General features: G+C 53.7%; 1 protein-coding gene across 1 annotated transcript in view; it reads left to right on the plus strand.

The window, feature by feature from the left end:
• The window catches only part of H6PD (hexose-6-phosphate dehydrogenase/glucose 1-dehydrogenase), a 29,007-nt gene extending 21,718 nt beyond the window's left edge, over window positions 1-7,289 (plus strand). The window contains exons 4-5 of the mRNA XM_063104133.1: window positions 2,152-2,421; window positions 3,580-7,289. Of these exons, the coding sequence (XP_062960203.1) occupies window positions 2,152-2,421; window positions 3,580-4,943 (1,634 nt within the window). The 3' untranslated portion in view covers window positions 4,944-7,289. The remainder of the gene's footprint in view (window positions 1-2,151; window positions 2,422-3,579) is intronic.
• The last annotated feature ends 17,482 nt before the right edge of the window (window positions 7,290-24,771 follow it).

The raw sequence follows: 24,771 nt of genomic DNA on the forward strand, positions 1-24,771 counted from the left end.
GTTTTTGGCATGCTCTCTTGCCTGCTTCCAGGCAGGGGTTGCAGCCCTCAGCTCCTGCCTAGGACCATGGGCATGCTGTCTTGCCTGCTTCTGGGCGGAAGGGGCTGCCCTCGGCTCCTGCCTAGGACCCTGGGGGTACTCTCTTGCCTGCTTCCAGATGGAGGGGGCTGCCCTCGGCTCCTGCCTAGGACCCTGGGTGTGCTCTCGCTATTTTGGTCATTTTATGTTCTACTTTCAAATTAACTTTTATTTTATCAAAGTAATCATGTTTCTCATGACATTATGTTTTTGAGATTCATCCATGATGAAGTGTGTATATTCACTTTCTCCGCTGTCCTCCGTGTGGACCTGGCACTGTGTTATGTGCTTGAGGATGCAGTGGGAAGACAGGTGCAGTTCCTACCCTGATGGAGTGCCAGGTGTAGCAGGGAAGAAAGGGATCAGGTGGGCTAGGAGAAAGCAGGGCCCTCAGGAGGAGAAGGCCACATCTCCTAGAAGCTGAAACCTTAAGGCTGAGTAGAAGGGGGCTGAGTGAGGAAACTGCCCCAGTGTTATAGGTGATGCCTGCAACACACTTGATAAATGGTTGCCTTTCATGGCATGCTGTCAGGCTTTCTCTGGACCTATACGTCAAGTCACAGATGGACCTGGTGTTGGCCAGTCAGTGGCACATGAACACATCATAGGAGGTGGTGGCATCTGAACCCTAAGCGATGAGACTCATAGGTATTGGAGTCGCTGATAATCAGAGCTCACGTGGTTGAGTGTGTGGTTAGTTGGCTCCCGCCTCTGTCCTGCCTATCCCTGGTCACCTGAGTCCTTCCTTGCTTGTGGCGCCTGCATAGGGAGCTTCAGGAGTGTGACAGGAGCATGTGTGCCAGAGCTGTGGTAGGTGTCGGCATTGTTGTTGCTGGGTTCTGTGCTCCATGTTCTCTGGGTGTTGTTTCCTTTTACCCTCACAGTAAACTTGTCATCTGCCAACTTGACGTGTCCACCTGGATATCCTGAGCTTAAATATGCCTAAATCAGAACTCATGGTTTTCCCTCCAACAAACTGTTCCCCTCCCAGTTCCTCCATCTCCGTACATGCCACCACTGCCCGCCCTACGGCTTAGGCCCCAATTCTAGGAGTCGCCTCTGCTTCCTCCTTCCTGCTCACGCTCACACGTGTCAGCTAGTGCAGTCAGTTCTGACTCCAGAGTGGATCCTCCACTCCTTCCAGCTCCTGTGCTGCCACTTTGGTCAGGTTCCACTGTCTCTGCTCTGGACACCTGTGTAACACCCCTGTCCCCTCCCTTGCTTCTCTGACCATCCTCCCCACAGTGGGCCAAGGATCCATTCTGAATTTAGAGCAGGTAGGTCTTCTGCTTCCAACCTTCCAGTGGCTTCCCCAAGAGCTTAGAAGGTCCAGCTTCCTCACCTCGTCCTCCAAGCCCCTGAGCTACTATGCAGCTCATCAACCATCTCCTGCCTCCTGCCCACCTTTGCCCAGCCCCTCGTGTGCCGAGCTCTTTCCTGCTCAGGGTCATTGCATTTGGAGGCCCGCCCCTTCTGCTGAAGTGTCCCTCCCAGCTTTTCACGGGGCTAACTCTTGAGGTATCAGAAAGGCCTTCCCGTTATCCTCCATCACAATCGGCTTAGAGTCTCGTTTACTTTTTTCTCCTTCCCACTTTCCCTTCCTCCCACTTCCCTGCATGTTGTTGTGTGCACTTGGTAATGGGGTGGCATTTCTTAGCCTCATTTAATGGCGGATGTAGGAACAAAGGTCAGGTCACTTGCCCATGGTCACACAGGTAAGCAGCAATCAGCCTGCAGAGCCCAGCCTCACCACGATGTGCAGCCTCCCACAGGCCAGAGCCCAGAAGCGGTGGGCAGCGGCCGGTCAGGTATCCGCAGATGCGTCTGGCGAAGCCTTCCCCATGCAGATTCCTGGGTCAGCACAGGGATTTGAACCCTGCTCTTAGAATAGTTCTTGTTGAACAGCGCTGGCTCCAGGACACCCTCCTCCTCTCTGCTGTTGCGGTTTGCTCTGGTATATGTCATTTCCATACGCTGTCTGGACGGGCAGTGAGGGTGCCAAGACAGGTGTGCGGGTTGGGGGTGCACCGGCCCCTCCTCACTACTTCCCCTCCCTCACCTCCTTGTGTGCAGGTCGCACTGGCTTCTATGAGGAGTATGGCGTCATTCGCGACATCCTCCAGAACCACCTGACAGAGATCCTCACCCTTGTGGCCATGGAGCTGCCACACAATGTCAGTGACTCCACAGCAGTGCTACAGCAGAAGCTGCAGGCCTTCCAGGCCCTGCGGGTCCTGCAGAGGGGCAGTGCCGTGGTGGGCCAGTACCAGGCGTACAGCGAGCAAGTGCGCACAGAGCAGCAGAAACCAGACGGCTTCCGCAGCCTGACGCCAACCTTCGCAGGTGGGCTCTGGGGCTGGGCATTGGCTGCTGGGCTGCCCACCTGGCCAGAAGCAGCTTTCCAAACCCAGATGCCCTTTGGTTTGGGGTGGAAGGGGCTTGAGGTGGGATTTTCACTGGGTGCTCAGTGGCAAGAGTGGAGTTCCTCTGCCCCTCTGGCCTTCTGCCAGCTCAAAGTAGCAGGTCACCTGTTGGTGCTTTCTGGGCAAAGGGCATCCCCTGGTATTCTTCTAGCATCAGCCTCAGCTCAGTCCAAGTCCAAAGGTCCTTCCTGAGGCTTACCATGCCAGCACAGACCTGGGTCTTGCCCTCATGGGGCTTACTGCTAGCCTCCAAGTGAGGCTGCAAACCTCCCCAGCCACAGCTGGAGACCTGCCAGCGGGTAAGCCCCACGCTGGTCAGTAGATGCCCACCAGAGCTGTCCTCTGGACAGTGACAGGGACTCAGGGTGTTCTGGGAGAGAGCCACCACAGCCAGGGCAGCCGCTGCTCATGGAGAACACGCCGTGTGCCAGCACTTCTTGTGCATTATCACACGCACATGCCTGCGGCGGTGCGATCACCCCATTTTATAAGCAAGCAAACGTGAGCCCTGTGGTTATGAAGACTGTACCAGGCATGGAACTCAGGCATTGCATGTAGACTGCATCTGGCTCTGACCACCTCCCACCCCGCCCCCCCAGTCCTCCCCACCCTGTGGCCCCCAGTCCCTCCCAGCCCCCACCCCAGAGTCCTCCTCACCTTGCAGCCACCACTCTTCTGGCCTCTGAGTGCCCCAGCTCTTCAGGCACGTCCTGAGAGTGCCACAGGCAGGAGGGAGGCCTCTTTCTCTGTAGGACCCCCCACCTGCTGCCCGCTGTGAGACGTCCCAGAGGGAGTCTCCAGATGGAGGCCCTCAGCCCCTTCTCCTGTGCATGGGGTCCCCGGTCTAAGAGGTGCTCAAGGCAGGGGGATGGCAAAGTTGCAGAGATGACCCCAGAGGCTGGGTTTCGAGCTCCGACTGGGAAGAGAAGGTGTGGAAGGGAGGGAAAGTGAGGGTGGGCACAGTGAGGTGAGGGGCTTTCCCAGACACAGGGACGTCCAGCAGGGGAGAGAAGGGTGGCTGGAGGAGGGGCCGTGCCTGGCTCTGTGCAGGAGCCTCACCCTCTGCCCGTCCCCTCAGGCATCCTCGTCCACGTCGACAGCCTGCGCTGGGAGGGCGTTCCCTTCATCCTCATGTCTGGCAAAGCCATGGATGAGAGGGTGGGCTACGTCCGCATCTTGTTCAAGAACCGGGCATATTGTGCACAGAACGAAAAGCATTGGGACCCAGTGCAGAGCCAGTGCCTGCCTCGACAGATCATCTTCTACATTGGACACGGTGAGCTGGGAAGCCCTGCCATGCTGGTCAGCCGGAGCCTGTTCAAGCCCTCCCTGTCCCCCCAGAGCTGGAAGGAAATGGAGGCCCGGCCTGGGCTCCGCCTTTTCGGCCGCCCTCTGTCTGATTACTATGCTTACAGCCCCGTGCAGGAGCAGGAGGCCTACTCCATACTCTTATCTCATATCTTCCACTGCCAAAAGGGTTCCTTCATCACCACAGAGAACTTGCTGGCCTCCTGGGTCTTCTGGACCCCCTTGCTGGACAGCCTGGCACACGAGGTCCCACGCCTCTACCCAGGAGGGGCCGAAAATGGCCATCTGTTGGACTTCGAATTCAGTGGCGGCCAGTTGTCCTTTTCCCAGCCTCAGCCGGAACAGCTGGTGCCAGGACCAGGAACCACCCCAATGCCCAGTGACTTCCAGGTTCTCGGGGCCAAGTTCCGAGAGAGCCCCCTGGTTGCAGCCTGGCCTGAGGAGCTCATCTCTAAGCTGGCCAATGACATTGAAGCCACAGCAGTGCGAGCGGTGCGGCGCTTTGGCCAGTTCCACCTGGCGCTCTCGGGTGGCTCAAGCCCCATAGCCCTGTTCCAGCAGCTGGTCATGGGGCACTACGGCTTCCCCTGGGCCCACACACACGTGTGGCTGGTCGATGAGCGCTGCGTCCCGCTCTCGGATCCGGAGTCAAACTTCCAGGGCCTGCAGGCTCACCTGTTGCAGCATGTCCGGGTCCCATACTACAATATCCACCCCATGCCTGTGCACCTGCACCAGCGTCTCTGTGCGGAGGAGGACCAGGGTGCCCAGGTCTATGCCCGGGAGATCTCTGCTCTGGTGGCCAACAGCAGCTTTGACCTGGTGCTGCTGGGCATGGGCACCGATGGGCACACGGCCTCCCTCTTCCCTCAGTCACCCACCGGCCTGGACGGCGAGCAGCTGGTAGTGCTGACCAGGAGCCCCTCCAGGCCGCACCACCGCATGAGCCTCAGCCTGCCCCTCATCAACCGGGCCAGGAAGGTGGCAGTCCTGGTCATGGGCAGGATGAAGCGTGAGATTACCCTGCTGGTGAGCCGTGTGGGCCATGAGCCCAAGAAGTGGCCCATCTCAGGCGTCCTGCCCAGCTCTGGCCAGCTGGTCTGGTACATGGACTACGAGGCATTTCTGGGGTGATGGCACCTCGCCCTTTGCTGACCCATGCTTTCTCTCACCTGTCTCCCTCCCTCTCCTGATCCCACCCCTGGCCCAGCGTGCCCTGCCTCTCGAATCTGATGCCCCAGTGTCAGGTCCTAGAGAGGGAAGGACGAGGCCCTGCCCCAGTACCTTTGGCCATCATTCTGTCTAGTTTTGGGTGGATGCAGAAACAAGGAAGAAATGGAATCTCTGCTCTCAAGAAGCTTCAAATCCAGGCCAGGAAAGAAACCTTAAGAAGAGACCTACATTAGTTACACATTAATATCAACCAGAACAAAATAAGGTGGTGTGAAAGCTCCCAAATTCAGAAGAAGGAACATGATGGGCTGAGGTTAATCAGGACAAGCTTTCTGGGGAGGCGATCCTTGAACTGGCTCCCATGGAACACAAGAGCACGACTGGTGGAGAGAAGGGCGCAGAGGCACCCATGGGAGTGCAGTGCCCAGAGCAGAGCAGGGAAGCTGGGAACCATCCAGAGACCTTGAGCCAGCTGAGTACCTGCTTCCCCCAGCTGTCCCTCTGTCCAGAGCCTCTGCACATTCAGTCCTGTCCTCTCCTCTTCGCAGCTGCCTCCTGCCCCCTCCCTGGGTCCTCTCTCCTCACCCCAGCTGTGGAGTAGGATTCCCAGTCCCCTCCCTGTTTCTTTCCTTCCTCTCAGGCTCTCCATTTATAGAGATGAGGGATGATGACAGGGACACAGCAACAAATACCAGAATGTTAAGAAGGTCCCAGAAGTCCTCAGACATCCTCAGTGGACAGGCTGCTGTGCACAGGAAGCTGGGGGTCTGGTCCTCAGGGAGGACCCCGCCCTCTGCCTGCATTCCTCTCTAGCCGGTCTCCCTCCACAAAACATGCTGGGGAGAGGTGATCAGGTGACTCCAGGGGCCCCTAATATAAAAGGGTCATTTACGTCTCAGAGGACTCCCAGGTGGGTATTTCCACTCTCGGTGGCCTCTCTTGTTTCACCAGGAAAGATGCAGTTCAATCATTCACTGATGGTGACAAATCCTTTGGGGGGAGAGATGTGACATCAGATGACACTAGCCCATCCAGGCAGCTCTGATCTGCCCAGACAGGAGTTAGGCTTCCAGGCAGGGTAGCTCAGCTCACAGGCAGTGCTGGCTGCCCCCAAGCTTCTCAGGAGCTTGTGGCCTATTCGCAGGGCCACGCAGGACAGGCGGCAACCAGCCCTTGTCATACTACCTCTGGCGGCCACAAGCTTGCCACTTCTCTCTCCACCACTGACTGCCTGAAACCTGGGGGAGTAAACAGGCAGCTCCCCTGTACACACAGGTTGGCACTCTGCTCCTGAGAAGCCATGGGCTTGTGATGCCTGTTTCTCTGAAACCCCAAGGGAGTCACTGAAATTCTCAAAAAAAAAAAAAAAAAAAAATTCCCAGGACACATGTAATGTTTGCTTCACCTTCCCACAGTCATGCCCTCAAGCTATGACTCAGAAGGACTAAGGTAGATTTTTCTGTGCGACATACCCCCACCTTTAGTCACACTTTGTATTGGGCAAGTACAAAGTTTCAGTGTCATACAGAATTTTCCAAGAGAGGGCCTTTTTCAGGAGGAACATTATGAAATGTTTCTCTTGATCGTTTATACTTTCTTCAAGGCTACGGATTTACCATAATCTCACTTTCATTTGAGAGGGGCGCACGGAAATGGTGCCGGAGCCGGGGCTTCCGTGAGAGGTGCTCTTGTTGACAGGCTGCTTACCCTGGCCTCCAGCGAGCCGGTCCAGACACACGTCTCTCTTTAGACCAAGAGAGCTGCCCTGGCAGGACAGCGCCATAGTGCCCGGGTGGCGCATTTGCTCCCCTCTACATCTGGCAAGCTGTGCTCCACCGTGGTTGCCCTCGAAGTTCCACCTCTGGCCACATGGGGGTGCCCGCGCACCATCATGGCCTCCACTATCTGACTGCAGTGGCCTCCCCTGGCGGCAGGTTCCTAGGCCGTGTTTCTTTAGATTTCCATCATCTGCCTCCCCGCGTGCTGGTCCCAGCACTCCCCCATCTGTTCTTTAGGAAGTTACTCCTGTGTGGTTGTAACAGCAGAGAGGAAGGGGCCTTCACATGCCCGAGTATCACTCCAGGATAAAGGGCACACGGCCTCTTAGGTCACCATTTCTGAATAATAGTGAGTCACTGCCGGGCCTGAGCCGAGAATGTCCTGATCTTACTCAGAGCAATGACTTGCTTGAGAACGTGCCTTTATCTGTGGAGAGTGCCTGCATGGGAGCGGGGTGGAGGCACAAATGCCAAAGGCTTCCTTCCCAGAACCAAGTGCTTCCTTAAAATCATGATGGAAAAATCTAAACGTACTTCTTTGTCTGTATTCCTCTGCTCCTGCCCACACCGCACGCCCCGTCCCTCCTTTACCCTGTGTTGGAAAGGAGAGAGTCCCAGAACCAGACCCACATAGAATAGCGGTCTTCAAACTTTCTGGGCCATGATGTGCAACATTCTGAATCAGTCACATTTGTGTATAAATCTGTCTAAAGCAAGTTTCGTAAAGGACCTGGGATACTCTATTTTCTATTTTTCATTTAAAAAATGCTGCTTGTAACTCACTAAATTGAGTTGATACATAGTTCAGGAAATACTGCTCTGGCCCAACTTTCTACACTTTTACAAAACAAGGACACTGAGGCTTGAAGGAAGGATATGCCAGCTCCCATAGGGAAGGGTCATGGCCACGCAGGGACTGGAGCCCAGGCCTTTCATCCAGCAGCCTCTACCTCAGGCTCTTCCAGCGAGGCAAGGGCTGCCAGCAGCACCAGCAGTGTCTTAGATAAAGTCTCACAGGCAGTGGCCCGTAGGGCTGGCTTAGGCAAGTAGGAACTCAGTGCTGGTTCAGCCTCTGAGGTCCAAGCAGAAGCCTGGAGCTTGCCTGAGTGAGTGTTATGTGTCCTTCACAGCGGGGCTGGTGTGGACACTTTGCACGACATCAATTTGTCTAATCCCTTTGACCACCTGCAAGGTGGGTGGTGGGATCCTCATTTACTGAGGATTTCGAAACTGAACAGGCCAATGAGCAGCCCTGCTCAGAATGCAGGTCTTTAGGATTCCAGAGCTTTGTTCCCAGACAGTCTGCTGTGCCTCTTTCTGGCCAGGGAGCTCTCGAGTCCTCTGAGAAGTGGCAGTTTCCAGAGTCCAGTTCTGATTCTGCTGCAGGAAGTTCACACGTGCACTATGAATCTGTAAATGGCAGAAGGGCCCCTCCTTCAGGAGACTTGTCACTTAGCATCTCTGGAGCAAGCATTATTACCATTTGTGGTGGGGCAAGAATCCAGGGGCTTTCCGGGTGGTTGTGAGCTAGATTCTGATTTTGAATCTGGGGGCAAATTCTTGTGCTGACTGAAAGTTCCATCGTCTCATCCTGCTGTTGCTTGTTTCTCTGCAGACAGTGCCTAATTCCCAATCTTGAGCCCCCCAATCAGCAGCATAATCAAAGCTGCCTACCACTGAAGGACTATCTCATAATGTTCCCTCAAGGGTTTTTTTCATTCCAGAACTTCCAGGGCTTGGTCCCTCTAGCCCGGGAGTTCCCTTCTGCTCTGCCTCGATCTCCTCCTTACCCTGTTCTCAGGGAGAGCCAGGCAGAGATCCAGGAGGGTGAGAAAGAAGGAAAGGAGAAGCATCCATTAAACCTTGAGGGGCTACTTCCTAGAATTTAGTTTCCAGGAACAACAAAAAATTTTTCCCACAAAATATTTACAGCTTCACATGAGCTCTGCAACAGCTTTACCTAGCCATATTTTTTATCTTGAGCAGATGGGGCTCCTGCAGGCTTTAGTCCACTGGTAGAAAAGCTACCCTGTAGTGCCTCGGTGTCAGAACGAGCAAGTCACAGGAAAGCCCAGGGTGAAATGAGGGCAAGGTGGCCGTGGTGGCAGGCCATCACCTGTGATCATCACCTGTCCATCCTGCAGATAAGACTGAGGAGGAAAGGGGGGTCTTGGGAGGGCTGCTGCCTCCAAAGATCATGAGCCATGTAGCCATTTACCCCTGGCTGTCCACTCACCAAACGACACATTCCCTCTCCTCACAACTCTTCTGCTCTGAGTGCCACAGACTGTGAGGTTGTAGCCTGTGCAGGTGGCACTTGAAGAGTCCCTTTGTTTGAATGACATTTCCGTGGGGAAGAAGGCAGTCCCTCCAACCTATCAGCATTTGGCAGATAGTCAGAACCTGAGAGAGCACCTACACCACTAAAGCAGTGAGAACGTCTCGGTTGGTACTGCTCTGCCCCCGGAACTAGACTATCCTAGTTGGGGTGTGGATTTATCCCTCCGATGGTCCTGCCTGCTCTTATCTCACACCCAGGGACAGTCAGCACAGTCCGATTTCCATCTTCACTTGCTTGTGTGGAGGCTTGAGTTGGACATTAGCATGTCCCTTGTCTTCTGCCGCACACTGTGTAGTCTCCACATAAGACAAAAACCCACTTCCTGCACTTTCTCCTCCAGAGCAGAACTCTCCTTCCACATTTATATCAGTCTCCTCTGCAAGATGTGTCTTCACCGGGTGAAGGGAGCAGGAACTCAAATCAGCGTATGTTCTTGGAAGACTTGCAACAGCAGGTGTCTCCCAGGAACATCCACGTGCTCCAGACCTCCTCAGCAGCTCCAGGGGCACGAGAGGGAGACTCTGAGAATGCCTCAGCTCACTGCTAAGCAAGGTGCAAACTTGCTAATGCTGTCACCAGCACATGACAGGGGTGCAAGGGGTTTGAGGAGGCATTTCTGAAATTCTAGCAAGCCATGGGGGAAATGATCCCGTTAATGAAACCTCCCTTCCAGTCAACTTTTGGGAGTGCATCTGTTTGCGAAGCAGGTCACTGGGAATGTGCATGTGTCAGTGTGACCTATGGACAGGAAGGGGGAGGTTTAGAACATTGGATTAATTGCACCTGTGCTTATTCTTTGATTCCCAAGGATGAGCTTTGTTTAAAACCCTTCGTTGCTCTTGTTTTAAAGGGAAGTCTCTGCATGTTTCCTGTCACTTATTGTGGGAGGGCTTAACACATTGTCATTTGCCGAAAGCTGTATGGAGTATATTTGAACGGCTAGTAGTTGACTTTGGAAGAAGTGTAAACAGATGCTACATAAGCATGTCAGCTTTGGTCCTTAGCTTTGCCCCACAGAAGCCTGGGAGGGTCAGTTACAAAATGTTTCGAGGTACACGAGGACAAGAGGAAGGACTCTGGGTAGCTGGTAACTAAGAGCCCAGTTTGCCTCCATTTCTCTGGGAGGTGACGTGCATAGTCTGCTCCTGGGCGTGTCCATTTGGAAGAGCCATAGTGAGGGGACATCAGGAGCAGAGCAGAGCCTCTGCTGGGTTACAAGAGCTCGTTCCCGCCCATGCTTGAGTGAGGAGACATGATTGCAGCTGGAAAGGTGAAGCCGGAATAGTGCTGAGAGGCTGTATCGGCAGGAGGACAGCACAGGGTGGGAGCTTGCTGCCATCTGTACCATGTCCCTGCACTCTCTGCCCCTGCTGGAGACCTCGGGGGTCCCTCTGCCCCTTCTGGGGAACTTGTGTTCTGGGCTTCCGTCAGCTGAGGAGAAGGGGGACCATTCCCTTGTGGGCTGGGGAGGCAGTGGACATGAAAGCCACCCACTACCAAGCAGCAAGACTGTGCCATGCTTTTTTTGAGAGAGGCAAACTAGCCCTGGTTTTTATGGAAAAACTGGAAACTTAAAGATGCCTGAAACGACGAGACACATTCAGAACAAATTCCTTTTTAAACCTTTTAAGCTTTTTTTAAATGCCTTTTTATATATCAAATGTAGCCTTTATTTTTTAAATAATAAAATTGTTTTGCCAAAGTCCACGCTTTAATTCTCCCTTTGTGTGCTGGAGCGTCGTTGTGGGTTGCAGCCTGGCCATGGTGCCGTGTGTGTTCTTGGAGGAGGGGAGGCAGGGAGGTAGGTCCTGGAGTGAGGATGCAGTTGCTGCCCCTCGTAAATGTGGGCACATCTGGGCAAGCCTCTGTGTGCATTTGCATGAGGGTCCACGAGCTTCACGGGAGATGCATCGGTGGGCAAGGTGACCCGATTTCACAGACTCACAAGCAGTCTGAGCTGAGGCCCCCACCTTCCTGGCAGCCCACTGGGTGGCGAGGAGCGTATCAGGGCACCTGAGCAGGAGATGCTGGGAGGGGAGAATCGCTGAAAGCAGCAGTGCCCGATACCATTTGTCTTCTCTCCTGTTGCCTGCCTGAGTCTCACGTTTCAGGGAGTCAAATATAGTTTTGGGACCATGGTGGGTATGGGAGCCAGAGGTTTGCTGGTTGTCACAAACAGCGTGCAGGACCTGAGCAGATCTGGAGCATCACGAGGTGGCAACAGAGACAATGTGCCCATCAGGAAGAGGTGCGCTTGGGCAGGGACCCCACGGCTAGGGGGGTGGGAACAAACGCGGACCACGCCCGAGCCTCCACTGGAAGAGGGAAGCCCCATGCGCTGTTGACGAAGGCTGGAAACCAGGGCCTGCAGGAGCAGCCCTTGATCGTCCCTCAGACCGGGTGGCACACAGCAGGTACCTCCCGGGGAGCAGCCCAGAGCAGGGGAGAGATCACTGCCGATGGTTCTGCTGTCCTTGCAGAAATATAGCAGGGTGGCCTACTGCCTCCCAGCACTTGAGGCTGTGGGTCCCAGTAAGTGTCCATGAGGGCAGTGCTGGAGGGTCACCTGGCACCGGGTCCTCCTTTGGGGAGCCACCCTGTAGGGGCTTTCTGGGGAATTCTCTTGGCAGTGAGGTGGAGCATGAGCCCAGGGCTGGTTGGATAGGACATCCAATGCCCACAGCTGCAGCGAGGGGTCCAGGGAGGGCCAGGGCCCAGTGGTCAGATCAGAGTGCCCAATGACTCAGGCTGAAGCTATTCCATTTCTCTGGACTCAGACTTGATGGTGTGTGGTCCTGGAGCCACTGGAAGCCACCACAGGGGGCCTGAGGATGACGCCAAAGTGGACGACAGCAGAGCCAAGGATGCCACACTCTGGAGTCATCACCAAGGACCCGACTCCAGTCTCACCTGATGTCTGCCTGTGGGCCTTTCATTTACAGGTGCTTAAACTGGTTAAAATCGGGCTGTACCTCGTAATAGAAAAACCTAATAGATCCTGGAGCTAGGAGCTTTGTCATGTATTTCAAAAGCCCAGCAGGAACACTCCACTGAAATAAAAGAAGGTGGCTCGGGCTAACCAAGAGGGCCCGTGTCTTGGTTTGGACTCAGGATTTCATCAATCTGATGTGGTAACACTAGCTGGTTGGTTCAGTGCTGTGCAACTTTGATTGTTTTCTTACTATTTAATTTGAACCATTTTCCTGACAGACCATAATTTTTGAATAGCGGGGTTGGAAGGACAGGAGGAGAAGAGTTGTGGAAATAATAAAAGGAGTCGTTGGTGGAGACAAGCTCAGGAACTGCCACCCTGAGCCAGCCTGAGCCAGCCTTCCCCAGGGGCTCTCTTATGAGCTCTTTGGACAGACAGCCCACGCCCTGGAGGGGGACAGCTGGCTGCCCCCTCCCAGCAGAAGGGGAGACGGGCTGTGGCTGCACCAATACCCTCAGTTCTGCCCGCGCCACCCCTGTCCCCACACTCACCTGACCAAGGCTCCGCAGAGACTCCCTGTGCCCTCGTCACTTTGTGTTTCTGACAGCACGCTGCCCGCAGTGATCTTCTTGTATTTGCTTCCGTTAAAAGAAAAAAATCACAAGTACTTTTGTAAAATATCATGCATGCTTGCTATAAATGAATTCAAACAGTGCAGAAAAAGACACAAATGGTTGTAAAAAAAAAAATCACTGCAGTTCAACCCCCCAGAAATTAGCAACAGGAGCATTAGGTGAACATCTTTTAAGACTCAGATACAAATAGAAGAGATAAAAAAATACTTTATAAAAATTGGATCCTTCTCTTAATGCTAATTTTAATTTTAATAGTGCGATAATAATTTTACTTGAAACCAAAGGAATTGAACTTCAAATAAATATTGTCACACAATAAATATCATTCCCTTTAAATATCATTCTCTTTAACATTACAAGTGTACAAAAAACACTAAGCGGCCAGAGTCCGTATTGGCTTTTAACGTGATCGGCCTTTAAACATGATTTTTAACTCCTTGCCTCAATTTCGATTTTGGGGTCTGTTGACTTCGACGGGTGTAGACACGACTCTCAACCAGCTTCCCGTCGCCGGCCTCCAGCCCTGGCTTTCGTACGTGCGTTATTCTCATCTCGCTGCCTATCGTCCAGGGCCCTTCATCGCTCCTGCCTTTTTCTCTCTGTCCGATTTTGCCGCCTGCGGGCCCCTTACCCGGCTGCCCCATCTCCTCCTGAGGCCCGAGCTCGAGACACCTTCTGCTGTCTGGGACTGGAGCGGGACGCTGTTTCCTTTGTTGTCCTGCCTGAGGAGCATGCTCCCGCTCTGGGTCCCGCTCTTGTCCAGGCTGGGGCTGCATCGTGTGCTGGCTGTGTCCGTTCGTCCACTCGCACATGTGGACAGGCAGGCCGAACACCCAGCCCTGCACAGCACAGCCGCGGCTCCGACCTAACACCTGCTGCTTCAGGCCCGAGGGTACCCCAAGCACCAGAGACCCTGTCCTCGTGGAGCTTATCTCTTCCTTATCCTGAATCCTGCATTTCTCCTTCATGTGGCTTCAACCACCTGCAGGACAGCCCTTTGCTGCCTCTGCCAGCCCTCACCGTGTTAACCAGCACGCTGGCAGGGATGCCACCACACTCTGTACAGCAGACGTCTCTGGGGCCTCCGGCCACTTCCATCCCCGCCGTTCTATCACAAGCACTCTCCCGACCTCCCATGGAGCACATCCCCAGCCTGAAGTTGTGGCTACGGTTAGGCAAGAACCAACCCCCCACCACCACGACAGCTGACACAGCCCAGGTAAGAGACCCTCAGTTTGCAGATGAGAAACCAAGGAAACAAGAAGTTACCTACCTTGCCCAAGGTCACAGCTACCAAGTGACAAGGCCGCGAGAGTCTCCTGACCCCAGAGTCCACTCCTCTCTTAATCACTGGTCCCATCAGGAGAAGCTGCTCCCAGGAGAGGAATGGTCAACAGTGGCAAACCAGCAGCCCTCGGCCAGTGGCTGACCCGTGGCCGGGCCACCTGCCACATCCCCAGCTTGCTGGGCCCCCAGACCAGGTCTCCAGCCGAGAGTGGGGTCTGCTTTGCCTGCCTCTGGCTTCTTCTTCCAGGAGGCTTGTCCTACGGATCCACAGCAGAGAATATCATTAAGCTGGGAAAGGAGTTGTCACCAAGACCACCTGGCTGCCACCAAATCTGGGAGACCGGAACAACGTCTGCCAACCCTGAGAGCAGGTCCTGAGGGGTGACTCACTTTTATTGCTTAGTCTGCTCTATCGTCCTCTTCATTTATTCTCTTGGTGAATTTAATTACAGGGCCAAATAGCTAAGGCGTGTCCCTTCTCATTTCTACCCAAGAGGGAGGGTAGTTTGTAAAAGGTGAATTTTCTCCCCTTGGGTTTCTATTTATGTATAAAAAGCACCATAAAAAACATGAAATGAAGGGAAATTATCCACAACGCCAGCACTCTATGGATGGTTTTCCTGTTAGCAGCCCCTCCCCCTCCCGGGACGTTTCTCGTCTTAGCAGGCTTTGTCTACACAACACTTCATACTGTTTGATTTTATTTATATTTTATCCTCAACACTCTCCATGCATAGTATCCTTCTGAATGAAAGCATCCTGATTAGCTTTTCCAATCCTCTGTTGTAGGTGATTTCTAACATTTAACTGCTGGAGATAATGCTGCAACAAAGGGTATTTCTAGTGCAAAAGACCTTTTTCATTCTTTTCAAATGATAGAAATATGAGTTTTAAAATGACCCAGTAAATGTAAATTACTTTATAATGTAAAACAAGCACCTACATGATGATAATTTTAACCACAATAATGACCAGTGGCCTAGGAAGGGAAGGAAAGGGGAGTTTAGAAGACATGATGTGTCCCAGACATAGGCGGAGACAGGGAAAAGCTCTGGATCAGGAGACGGGGTCGACACGGGTTACATGCCGTGTAAGCAATGTGTCAGGCGGGGATGCATGGGGTGCCCAACATGAAAGAGAAGCGAGAGGCTGCCCTGGCCCATAGGCCATGATGCCTGGCCCAGAAATCCCCCTTTGAGAGTCCTTGAGCCCCTGGTTCTAAACCTTGGGTGTCCGGGCCCCTGGATTTCTATGCCACATGTTACTTGGCTTCTGAATTTTGGCCATCACTTGTGGTATTAACCAGGACTCTTTTGGTTGCAAGGGACAGAAACCCAACTCAAACTAGATTTAAAAAAGAAAAAAAAGACAAGCCCCTGGCTCCTCTCTGTGGAAGGTCCAGGGGTGGAAAGGGCTTCAGCAGGGCCGGGTCCAGGGAAGTCAGACAGTGTCGCCAAGAAGCTGTGAGCTCAGCTCCCTTTGAACTGGCATTGCCGGATTTAGCGAACGAGTCTTCAGGATGCCCAGTTAAATTAGAATTTCAGAAAAAGAGCAAATAAAGTTTTAGTGTAAGTACGTCCCAGGCAACATGTGGGACATTTATACCAAAAATTATCTGCTGTTTATTTGAAAGTCAAGTTTACCCAGGTGTCCTGTGTTTTATTTGGCGACCCCACTGTGTGTACTGCCCCTCCTGCCTCCTGCATTTAGCTTTTCCTGTGAGGGAAGGTGACTGCAGCAGCTCACAGCATCTTGAAGGCCCAAGATGCCAGAGCAAGAGAGGGCATCGGGCCCCGTGGCTCTGCCAGGACATCTGCAGAGGACTTTGTTGGTCCGGCATGGGTCACTGTGGTAGCAGCACCAGGAAGTGCTTGCAGGAGCCTGTCACTTCCCTTTACCCCGAGCAGCCCCTCTGCCAATTCTTGGGTACAAACAGTGAGAGTTTCTCGATCTTGTCTTCAAGTGCTGTGCCAAAGCTGCTTCAAGCCAGGCACCAGGCTCCCTCCCTCTTCTGATCAGATTCCACCTGCAGCCCCTCTCCATGGCCATTCTGGGAGGGCCTGTCTCTGAATCAATCACTGGATGGGCATGGGGGGGGCGGTTGTCCATCCCTGGGGGTTGCACCAGCTGGGTGGGACGCTTCCAGAAGGAGAAGATGCCGGGCGCAGAACCCCACGGATCCGCCACATGGGCTGGAGGCGAAAGTGCATCAGAGATCTCAGAACTGTTTGCTTAGTGTCTGCTGGTCCATAGAAATAAGTCAGCCTCGTGAATAGAAATAACCACTTTAGCAGTTGTTATTCCATGTTCCAGAGACGGGAGTATCCACCCCAAAGCTATTCTAATCATAAGTGATTTCGGAGGCAGGTCATCCCCCAAGGAAACCAACCTGGGGTGTGTTCACAGCAGAGTTTTGCAGGTGGTGCGCTCGACGCCCACCGGCGCTGGGGAGCTAAGTCAGGAGGGGCAGACGGGAGGATGTGTCTGCGAGCGTCTTCGCGCCCTCGAGAACAAACACGGCTTGTCGCGTTGGACTTGGCTCTCCCACAGCAAACTGCTAATTTACTCCTGGTGCTTCAGAAATTCCAAGGCCACCAGAGCCTCTCCATTCTTAGCCATGGTTTGATTCCTTGTAAATATTATGACTTAATGTGCTGCTGTGGAGGATTTCACAAAATCCTAAAATGCAGCGGAGAGGGCCAGGAGAGAAGGAGGCTGCCACTGCGTGTCTCTTGGGCGCGAGTGACATTCCAGACCAGCCCGGATGCCAGCTGACTGTCCACGTGCTGCTGCAGACAACCTGAGGCGGGAAGCCCCCTGGGCTGGACCTCAGGCAACACGGAGGCAGATGGTGGGCCAGGATCCAGCTGTGGCCTCCCCTCTGAGGGCCGTGTCTGAACTGTCTGCTGGGTCACAGCCGCTACCCTTGGCCCCTTGGTGGAAAGCTTCCTGAGAAAGAATGCTCCAGTGACTCTTTCACAAAATAGGCCCCATTTTTCCCAAAAAGGGACCCCTCTCTGGCCCCCCCGCCTCCCCCTGCTCAGCAGTCTCCAGGCCTCCTTGCCTCCTCCCTCTGACCCCTGGAATAGCAGTTCCCTTCAGAGCTACCTGCTAGACCAGTGCAGCCTCGCCCAGCAGGAGGCAGCTCAGGGGTCTCTTCTGGGCCCCTCCCCAGTGCCGCATCGTGGGACACCTGGGCCTGCGGCCATGCCCTGGAGGAGGGCGTCAGTGCGGTGTGAGGGGGCAGAGGAGCACGTCCTCTCCCGTCCCTATGGTCTGAGTCTACGCCCTGGAGGGTGGACCCTGGAGCGTGCTCCTTGCCCGGGTGTGTCCTACACACCAGCTTTGTGAGAGGCTCATTTCAACGTCTGTTTATCAGTACTGACCCCCAGAGAGAGGGAGAGGAGGCCAGACCCTGAGGCCTGGAAGGTCAGCCAGGGAGTTCGGATGCTATCCTGGCTCAGTCCCAGCCTCTCCAACAGGGTCACCCCACAGAGCTGGGGAGACACGAGGCCACAGGAGGAATGAGGCACTGTCTCCCACAACAAAAACTGTACCCCAAGAGCTGAAGGGAAATAGTATTTTTATGCTAAAATGGACTAGAATGGAAAACTCCATCCTTTTCAAATATAGAGCACAAGACTTCAAAGATATTCCAACATGAGGTGGGACAGGATGGTATGGGAGGAAAATTTGAGAATTACTTCACCGGCACCTGGGGATCATCAAGGGGTTTCTACCTGGGGAGGGGTCTGGCTCCTGTGTCAATCGTCAGCAACACAGGGATGGGCGAGCGGGTGTGGCCGGACTCATTCATTCACTCACTCATTCATTGCTTCATTCAACAAGTAGCCGCTGAGTGTAGGCACGATGGAGGATGCTGGGTGCCTCGCTGTGAGCGAGCTCCTGCCTCTCCGTAGGGAACCATTCCTTCTGCGGCCATGCCTTCTCCAGCAGTGGGGCAAGTGCCGACTACTCACCTCTTCAGCCCTGCTGCCTGGCACACAGTCGGCACCCAGCGAGTGCTTGTGGACTGAGTCAACAACTGAGTCAGCAGTGGCTGGTCAGGCCTCTGGGCCGACCGCGTGTGCGCGGCCTGTGGGCGTTTCCTCCTCATGTGTTTCTCATCAGCAGCCGAGGCTGCAGCGCCCCGCGCCCGCCACCAGCTCCACGCTCTGCCCACACCCCCCGCTCCGACCCACTCTCGGGGGGCTCCTGCCAAGCACCACTTCCTTTCCAGCTGAGGCCGGTCCAAACATAAGAGGGACACTCACCTTTGCCTGTGGCACGTTTCGCACTCTCTCTGGAGGATGCAAGGAGCAGGGACGTGGGATCCCTGTTGCCCTGGCCTTTCCAGGATGCCTGGGAGGAGACAGCACCTCGTAAGGTTAAAAGTTGGACTCTGGAGTCAGAAAGATCTGAGTTCAAATCCCATCCCTGCTACTTAGCAGTGAGCGACACAGGGCCCTGAGATAATAAGCCCTGCTTTCCAGAAAGAAGGCACAAAGCTGGGACAATGTGGCGCCCACTATGAGCCATCAGAAGATTGCTACCTGAGACGGTTGCTCTGAGCGAGAGAGACCCACAGTGCCATTGAGGCACAGAGCACGACAGCAGCAGGGCCGTGTGTCAACGTGGGTGTCTCTGCTAGCCCCGTTCACCTGACCATCGCAGGGCTCTCCTGTGCCGGGGGCTTTGTCTTACACAAAGATGACCAAGATGTGGCCCTGCAGTCAGGAGGGGACCAACAAGGAGTGTTCTCAGGTGCTGCAGATGTCGTGAGAGAATTTGGGACAGGGGACAGCCGGGCTCCAGGCAGAGGTGGGCAGTTCTGTTGTTGGGGGGGGGGAGGGTTAGGGAGTCAGGAAAGAGCTTCAGCAAGTTTGGGGGCCACAATTTAGGAGGTCAGTAAATGCTACGGACTGATTCTGCATCACTTCACACGTACTTATGCCAGGCACTGGGCTTGGTGCTGGATACATGGGGCAGCGGGACAGAGAAATACCCTGCCCCAGGGCTCCCGGTCTGGTGGGGGAAACAGACAAAGGTCCGGTGATGACAGCACCTCAAGGCCAGAGCTGTGCAGGGCCAGGCAGAGGGTGCCACAGGAGTGCCAGGCAGGGGCACCGACGCTCCCTGGGAAGCACTACAGCATGGGCTTCCATCCAGATGGCAGGGATGCTTCAGCTGGGAGTGGACAGATGGGGAAATGTCTGCTGTGTGACGTGGGGCCAGCTGCTCCCCTCTCTGGATCTTGGTCTCATCATCCACAAGCTGAGGGGTCTGGAGCTGCCATTCTCTCAGGTTCCAGCAGCTCTGATGGGATGTAATGTCCAAGGCATTCCCAGGGCCAAGAGTATCTACTCCTACTTAATCACCTAGAAGCCTTTTGAGACTTCAGAGCTCCCTCAATTGTAGGAGTCATGGCTTGTGGAGGCAGATTTACCAGCAAAGATGTGCCAGCAGTCTGGCTCCAGCCCCGGGTTGGGGTCTGCTCCGTCTGCCTCCTCTGCATGCACATGGCCCATGTGCTCAGGGCTCTCCACGATTGCATGCCACCTACCCGGCCAGAGCCCCCGAGCCCTAGAGCCCCCTACAGGGAGGCAGAGCTTCTCTCTGGGCCTTTGCTGGAGATCCCTACATCCCCCCCAGTTGCCCCGGAGGCCAGACATGATGCTGCCGAGCTGCAGAACCGCCTTCCTGCAATTGCCCTGCACAGCACAGAGGCCCTCCGTGGCCCCGGTAGAGGAACCCAGGCTGACAGTCCTGGAGCCAGCCCTGGCTTTAGGCATCCCAGATGCGGCTTCCAGACAGAGTTCAGCCCACTACTGGTAAGTGCCAGCCGCCTGGGTGGTCTGGTATTGGAATGAAATCCAGAGGCTTGGGGAGCCTGAGTTCAAATTGCCACCAATTTCCTGAAAGTTCCTCTAGAGCTCCAGGCAAACCCACCAGTTGAGTGAGGAAAAAAACAGACCCCTCACTTAAAACCAGATGTCAGTGTCTGTCCTGAACCAGGCAGGGAGGCAGAAGGCTCCTGCTTCCTTCTTGTCCTCCTCTCCCTGTCCTGACGCTGCAAATGGGGTCAGCCACACCACCCAGCCACATAACAGACCCTCTGCAAAGAAAGCACCTTCTTAGCTGGCACCAAAAAACATTGACTTGTGTTTTATCTTTAAATAGAGAGGAAACTCAGTTCATCCCACCCCAGTCTTGCTCCTTCTGGGTTCTGAGAGGGCATGTTGAGACCCCACCCAGACTCAGCTGCCCCTGCACGGAGCTACTGCAGCTTGGCAGGATGTAGCGATGCAGGGCTGCAGCATGGGAGGCGGCTTGTCCGCTCCTGAGAATGGCTTCTTGGGGAAGGCTGGGAACGGGGCTGACTGGCATTTGGCCCACCCGGTATCCCAATCACCAGCCATCCAGAGAGGGATGGTCTCTGATCAAAGCCTGGGGCATCTCCATGGCATATAAATCAAAGGACAAGGGGGTCAAGGATACCAGACGACCCATAAAACAAGAAGGGAGACAGGGAGGCTCTGATGCCTTGGCCAGGGCTGCCTGGCTGACTGAGCTCGCCTTCTGCCCAGCACCTCCACAGGGCCTGCTTGGGCAGAGAGAGTCAGGGGGTGGTGGCCAGGGCCAGAGCTTCTCCCCCTAGGGTGGCTCCAGGGCTCAGTTCTGCTGAGGAGGAGGAGAGGCCACTGGCCCCAGCGGCTCTGCTCCTGCGTCTCTGTGGCTGGCTTCACGTAGGTCCTGGAGACACACAGGCAAGAGCTCCCCCAGGGTCCCCTGCAGCTGGGAAACCCTGCTTGATAATGAGTCAGAGGTGCAAGGGGACACTAGGGAGTGACCTTGGGCCCTGATGGGAACCATGTCCAAGGCAGACTGTTCAGGGGAGAGAGGCAAGAGGGAGACCTGGGTGTGGTGTGTGCACCCATGTTGGAAAGCACAGATGTGTCTAGAAATCTCTGGATGATGCACAGCAAGCTGGTGAGAGGGTTGCCTCTGGGGAGGGACTGGGGGTCCTTTTGTAGTATTGGAATCTCCTTTTCTTGATTTGATTTGCATTTTAATCAAAATAATGCATGTTGCTATGGTCTGAATGTTCGTGTCCCCCCAAAACTCGTATGTTGAAATCCTAACCCCCAAGCTGATGGTATTAGGAGGCGGGGCCTTTGGGAGGTGATGAGGTCATGAGGTGGAGCTCTCATGATTGCATTTAGTGCTCTTGTAAAAGACGCCCCAGAAAGATCCCTCACCCCTTCCACCACGTGAGGTTACAGCAAAAAGAGGGGACCCTCACCAGACACTGGCTCTGCCAGAGCCTTCATCCTGGACTTCCAGCCTCCAGAACTGTGAGAGATAAATTTCTGTTGTTTGTAAGCCACCCAGTCTATGGTGTTTTGTTTTAGCAGCCCAGACGGACTACGACACAGGCAAATAGTTTTTAAAACATCAAAGTGCTACAAGTAAAACAACCCCCCCCCCAGCAATTTCCTGCCCCTCCCCTTCCCACACCTAACTGCTGTACCCGAGCAGTGGCTGCTCACAATCTGTTCTAATATTCACTGCCGTGTCCCTCAACAGACTGCGTATACTTCCGTTTCACGAAGTTTTCTTTTTTGACATTACCTAAGTGTCTAAAATCTAAGAAGCTACACAGAATAACGGTTAAGATGCTGACTTTTGAGCCAGATTACCTGGGTTCAGTCTCAGGCTCTGCCATTTACTAGCTGTGCGATCCTTTAACAAGTCACTTATCTCATCTGTGCCTCGGCTTCCTCTAGAATATGGATAGTAATACCTGCACCTCAGAGCTCCTGTGAGAATTAAAGGAGTTGACACGTGTAAGTATATATCCTGTGTCTGGCACGTCATGGGCTCCTAGTAAGTGTTAGTGCCTATTATTATTATTATTACCATCTTTCATGTATGAAATTCACACTCTTTTCCTTCCAAGTTCGTAATATAGTTATATCACAATTTTTGGTTAAATCAATATTCATTGTGTCCATTATTATGACTATGTAAATGTTGTTTACATCTGAGCCATGTAGTGTACTATGATTACATTTCCTTTCTGGTGTTTTTGTTTTGTTTTGTTTTTCCTGTAGTTAATTATTGCCTTGTCTTTTAATTTCCTGTCACTGATTCTTCCCTCTACATCTCTGTGACCTTCCTCTTAATATAGTCAGCACATGAGGTCACCCACTGGTTCCACTTCTGGAGCCTTCTGGCCTCCTGCTCCAGTCCAGCATGGTTCCTCTTTGAGCAGGGGTCCAGCTTGGACAAGGGCCAGTCAGAATAAACACTCAGGTGCTGGGTTTTAAATCTCTCTCTCCAGGGAAAGGAATCGGGGCTCCTTGGAGAAATGGTGAATTCGAGGACTGGGGCAGGGGATGTATAAGATGAGCCTGGAACATCTTGCTGTTTTGGAAAGGAAATACTCAAAGAACAGTGAGGATGTGTCAAAAGGATGGGACAGAAGCCAGCTTGGAGATGCTCCCATGGGTCAAATCTGGCATAATTTGAGCATTAAAATAAGTGATAGTAATAGATTATAATCCTTTGAAGGGGAGGTCAGAGGTTTGCTCCTGTGGGTGTTAACCACCCAGTGCCTCTGGGTTGCCCATGCATGGTGCTAAGAAGGTCCCACAGTTTCCCAAGCCTCGGCCTCAGTAGGAAGGTTGGAGAAGTGCCCAGGAATCCTCTCATGTTACACTTGTGGGAAGCCAGCCAGTGTGCCTCAGAGCTGGATGCACCGTAGTCACAATGACACTCAGGTCAGGAGATGGGAAAGGTTGGGGCGGGTGTTGCTACAGCTCTTACAAAGCATTCTCCATTCTTATTCCCATCTTGCAGATGAGGCACCTAAAGCAAAGAGAGATTCAGTGACTCTCCTAAAGTCATGGTCAAGCTTGAATTCAACCCTGGCAGTTGGGTACCTAAGTCCTCTAGGCCACCCTGCCTTTCTGCAAATTACCTGTACAGCAGAAATTATGATCAAGATAATGGAAGTCTACAGGGGTCTGGGTCATGTCAAACTTGCAACACATCCAGGACCCTCCTTCAATTCTTCACCGGGCTATCCCTTTGTTTCTGTGTGACTAAGTTTGCTCAAACAAATGCCTTTAGTCAACAAATATTGATTGAGGACAGTGGGAGATTAGATTATTGTTTAGAAAATCTTTGCTATTCCTCCACTCCACCCACTGGAGCGGCATCCTTCTCTGCCCTAAGTCTCAGCCATGTGACTTGTTTTGGCCACTGGGAAGTGAACAGATAAGACTCAAGCAGAGGCTTGAAATGCACTTGTACCATCAGGCTTTCCTTCTGCCATTGCCAGAGTTCCTTCCGTCCCTTCAGCCCAAGCCATAAGATGAACACACATGGAGCCCAGCTGTGAGCCAAGCCCAGAAGCCCTATAGCCCAAAGCAGAGTCACTCAGTCAAGCCCAGAGGGACCAGCTGAGCCCCAGCTACCCTGCAGAAATGGGAGTGAGATGAGTAATTACGGTTTGAAGCCACTGAGCCTTGGGGTGGTTTGTTACACAGCCGTGGCTACTGAAACAAGGGCCCACTATGTGCCGAGGTCCAAAATAAGACTGGGGTTTCAGTGGGAAGCAAACACAGACCCTCATGAAATGTACAGTCTGATGAGATGCAGATTAATCAGAGACTCAGACAGGGAAGTGTAAAAATCTCCTCTGTGACCAGGCAATGAGGGAGGGGCCCATGAGAGCACGTGCAGTAATAGAGGCAATGAGCCTGTCAGGAAGGCTGAGAGTGGGAGCTGGAGCTGGGGATTGGTGGGGGGAGCATGGGAAGCAGGGAAGGAAGAGATCCCAGTAGAGAGGCCTGGGGTGACATTTTGTGGTGGGAGGAGCATGGAACTTTGAGGAGCCGAGGGATGGAAGAAGGTCGTGGGGCCAGGAGAGGGTGCTGCATGAGGCTGAGGGGTGGGCAGGAGCCGGAACACAGAGAGCCTTGTGGGCATGTTGAGATTTCTGGACTCTATTTTAACAGCAACAGGTGGGGGTCCATGCTAAGTAAGCATTTTGCAAAGATCACTTCTATTGCCCAGTGGGAAGCATATTGCAGGGGCCATGAATGCCAGCAGGGAGGTGGGTGAGGGGGCCTGGCAGCCATCCAGGGGAGAGCGGATGATGGCATGTGCATTAGTTTCCTGTGGCTGCCAAGGTCAAGATCAGTGTGTCGGCAGGGCCATGCTCTCTCCAAAGGCTCTAGGGGAGGATACTTCCTTGCCACTTCCAGCTTCTGACAGTTGTTGGCAATCCTTGGCATTCTTTGGCTTGTAGACACATCACTCCAATCTCACCTGTGTGTCTGTGTCCAAATCTCCTCCTCTTATAGGGACACCTGTCATTGGATTAGGGCCCACCCTAATCCAGTATGACCTTAGCATAACTTGATTATGTCTGCAAAGACCCTATTTCCAAAAAAGGTCACATTCACAGGTTCCAGGTGGACACGAATATCGGGGGCGCACTATTCAACCCAGTATAGTAGTGTGGGATAGGGGAGGGGCAGAGGAGGTGACAGGAGTGGTCAGCGTTGGGAGTTACTTCAGGGGTAAAATGAATGGAACCTGGAGCTGGGCCCACCCACAGGCCATCTGGTGCCCCGCTCTTCCCTTGACTATCTTTTTGACCCCTCCATCGACCATGGATCCACTCCTTAGAGGTGGCATCTGCTCATTTCCCTGTCATGTGGACAGGCGTGTCTCTGACTGGTGCGGGGTTTCTGTTTGGCTATTGTTCTGCCTGTGACCCTTTCCAGGGGCTGGGAAGGCAGCA

The sequence above is a fragment of the Cynocephalus volans genome, chromosome 8 (assembly GCF_027409185.1).
Source record: "Cynocephalus volans isolate mCynVol1 chromosome 8, mCynVol1.pri, whole genome shotgun sequence".
Classification (NCBI taxonomy): Eukaryota; Metazoa; Chordata; class Mammalia; order Dermoptera; family Cynocephalidae; genus Cynocephalus; species Cynocephalus volans.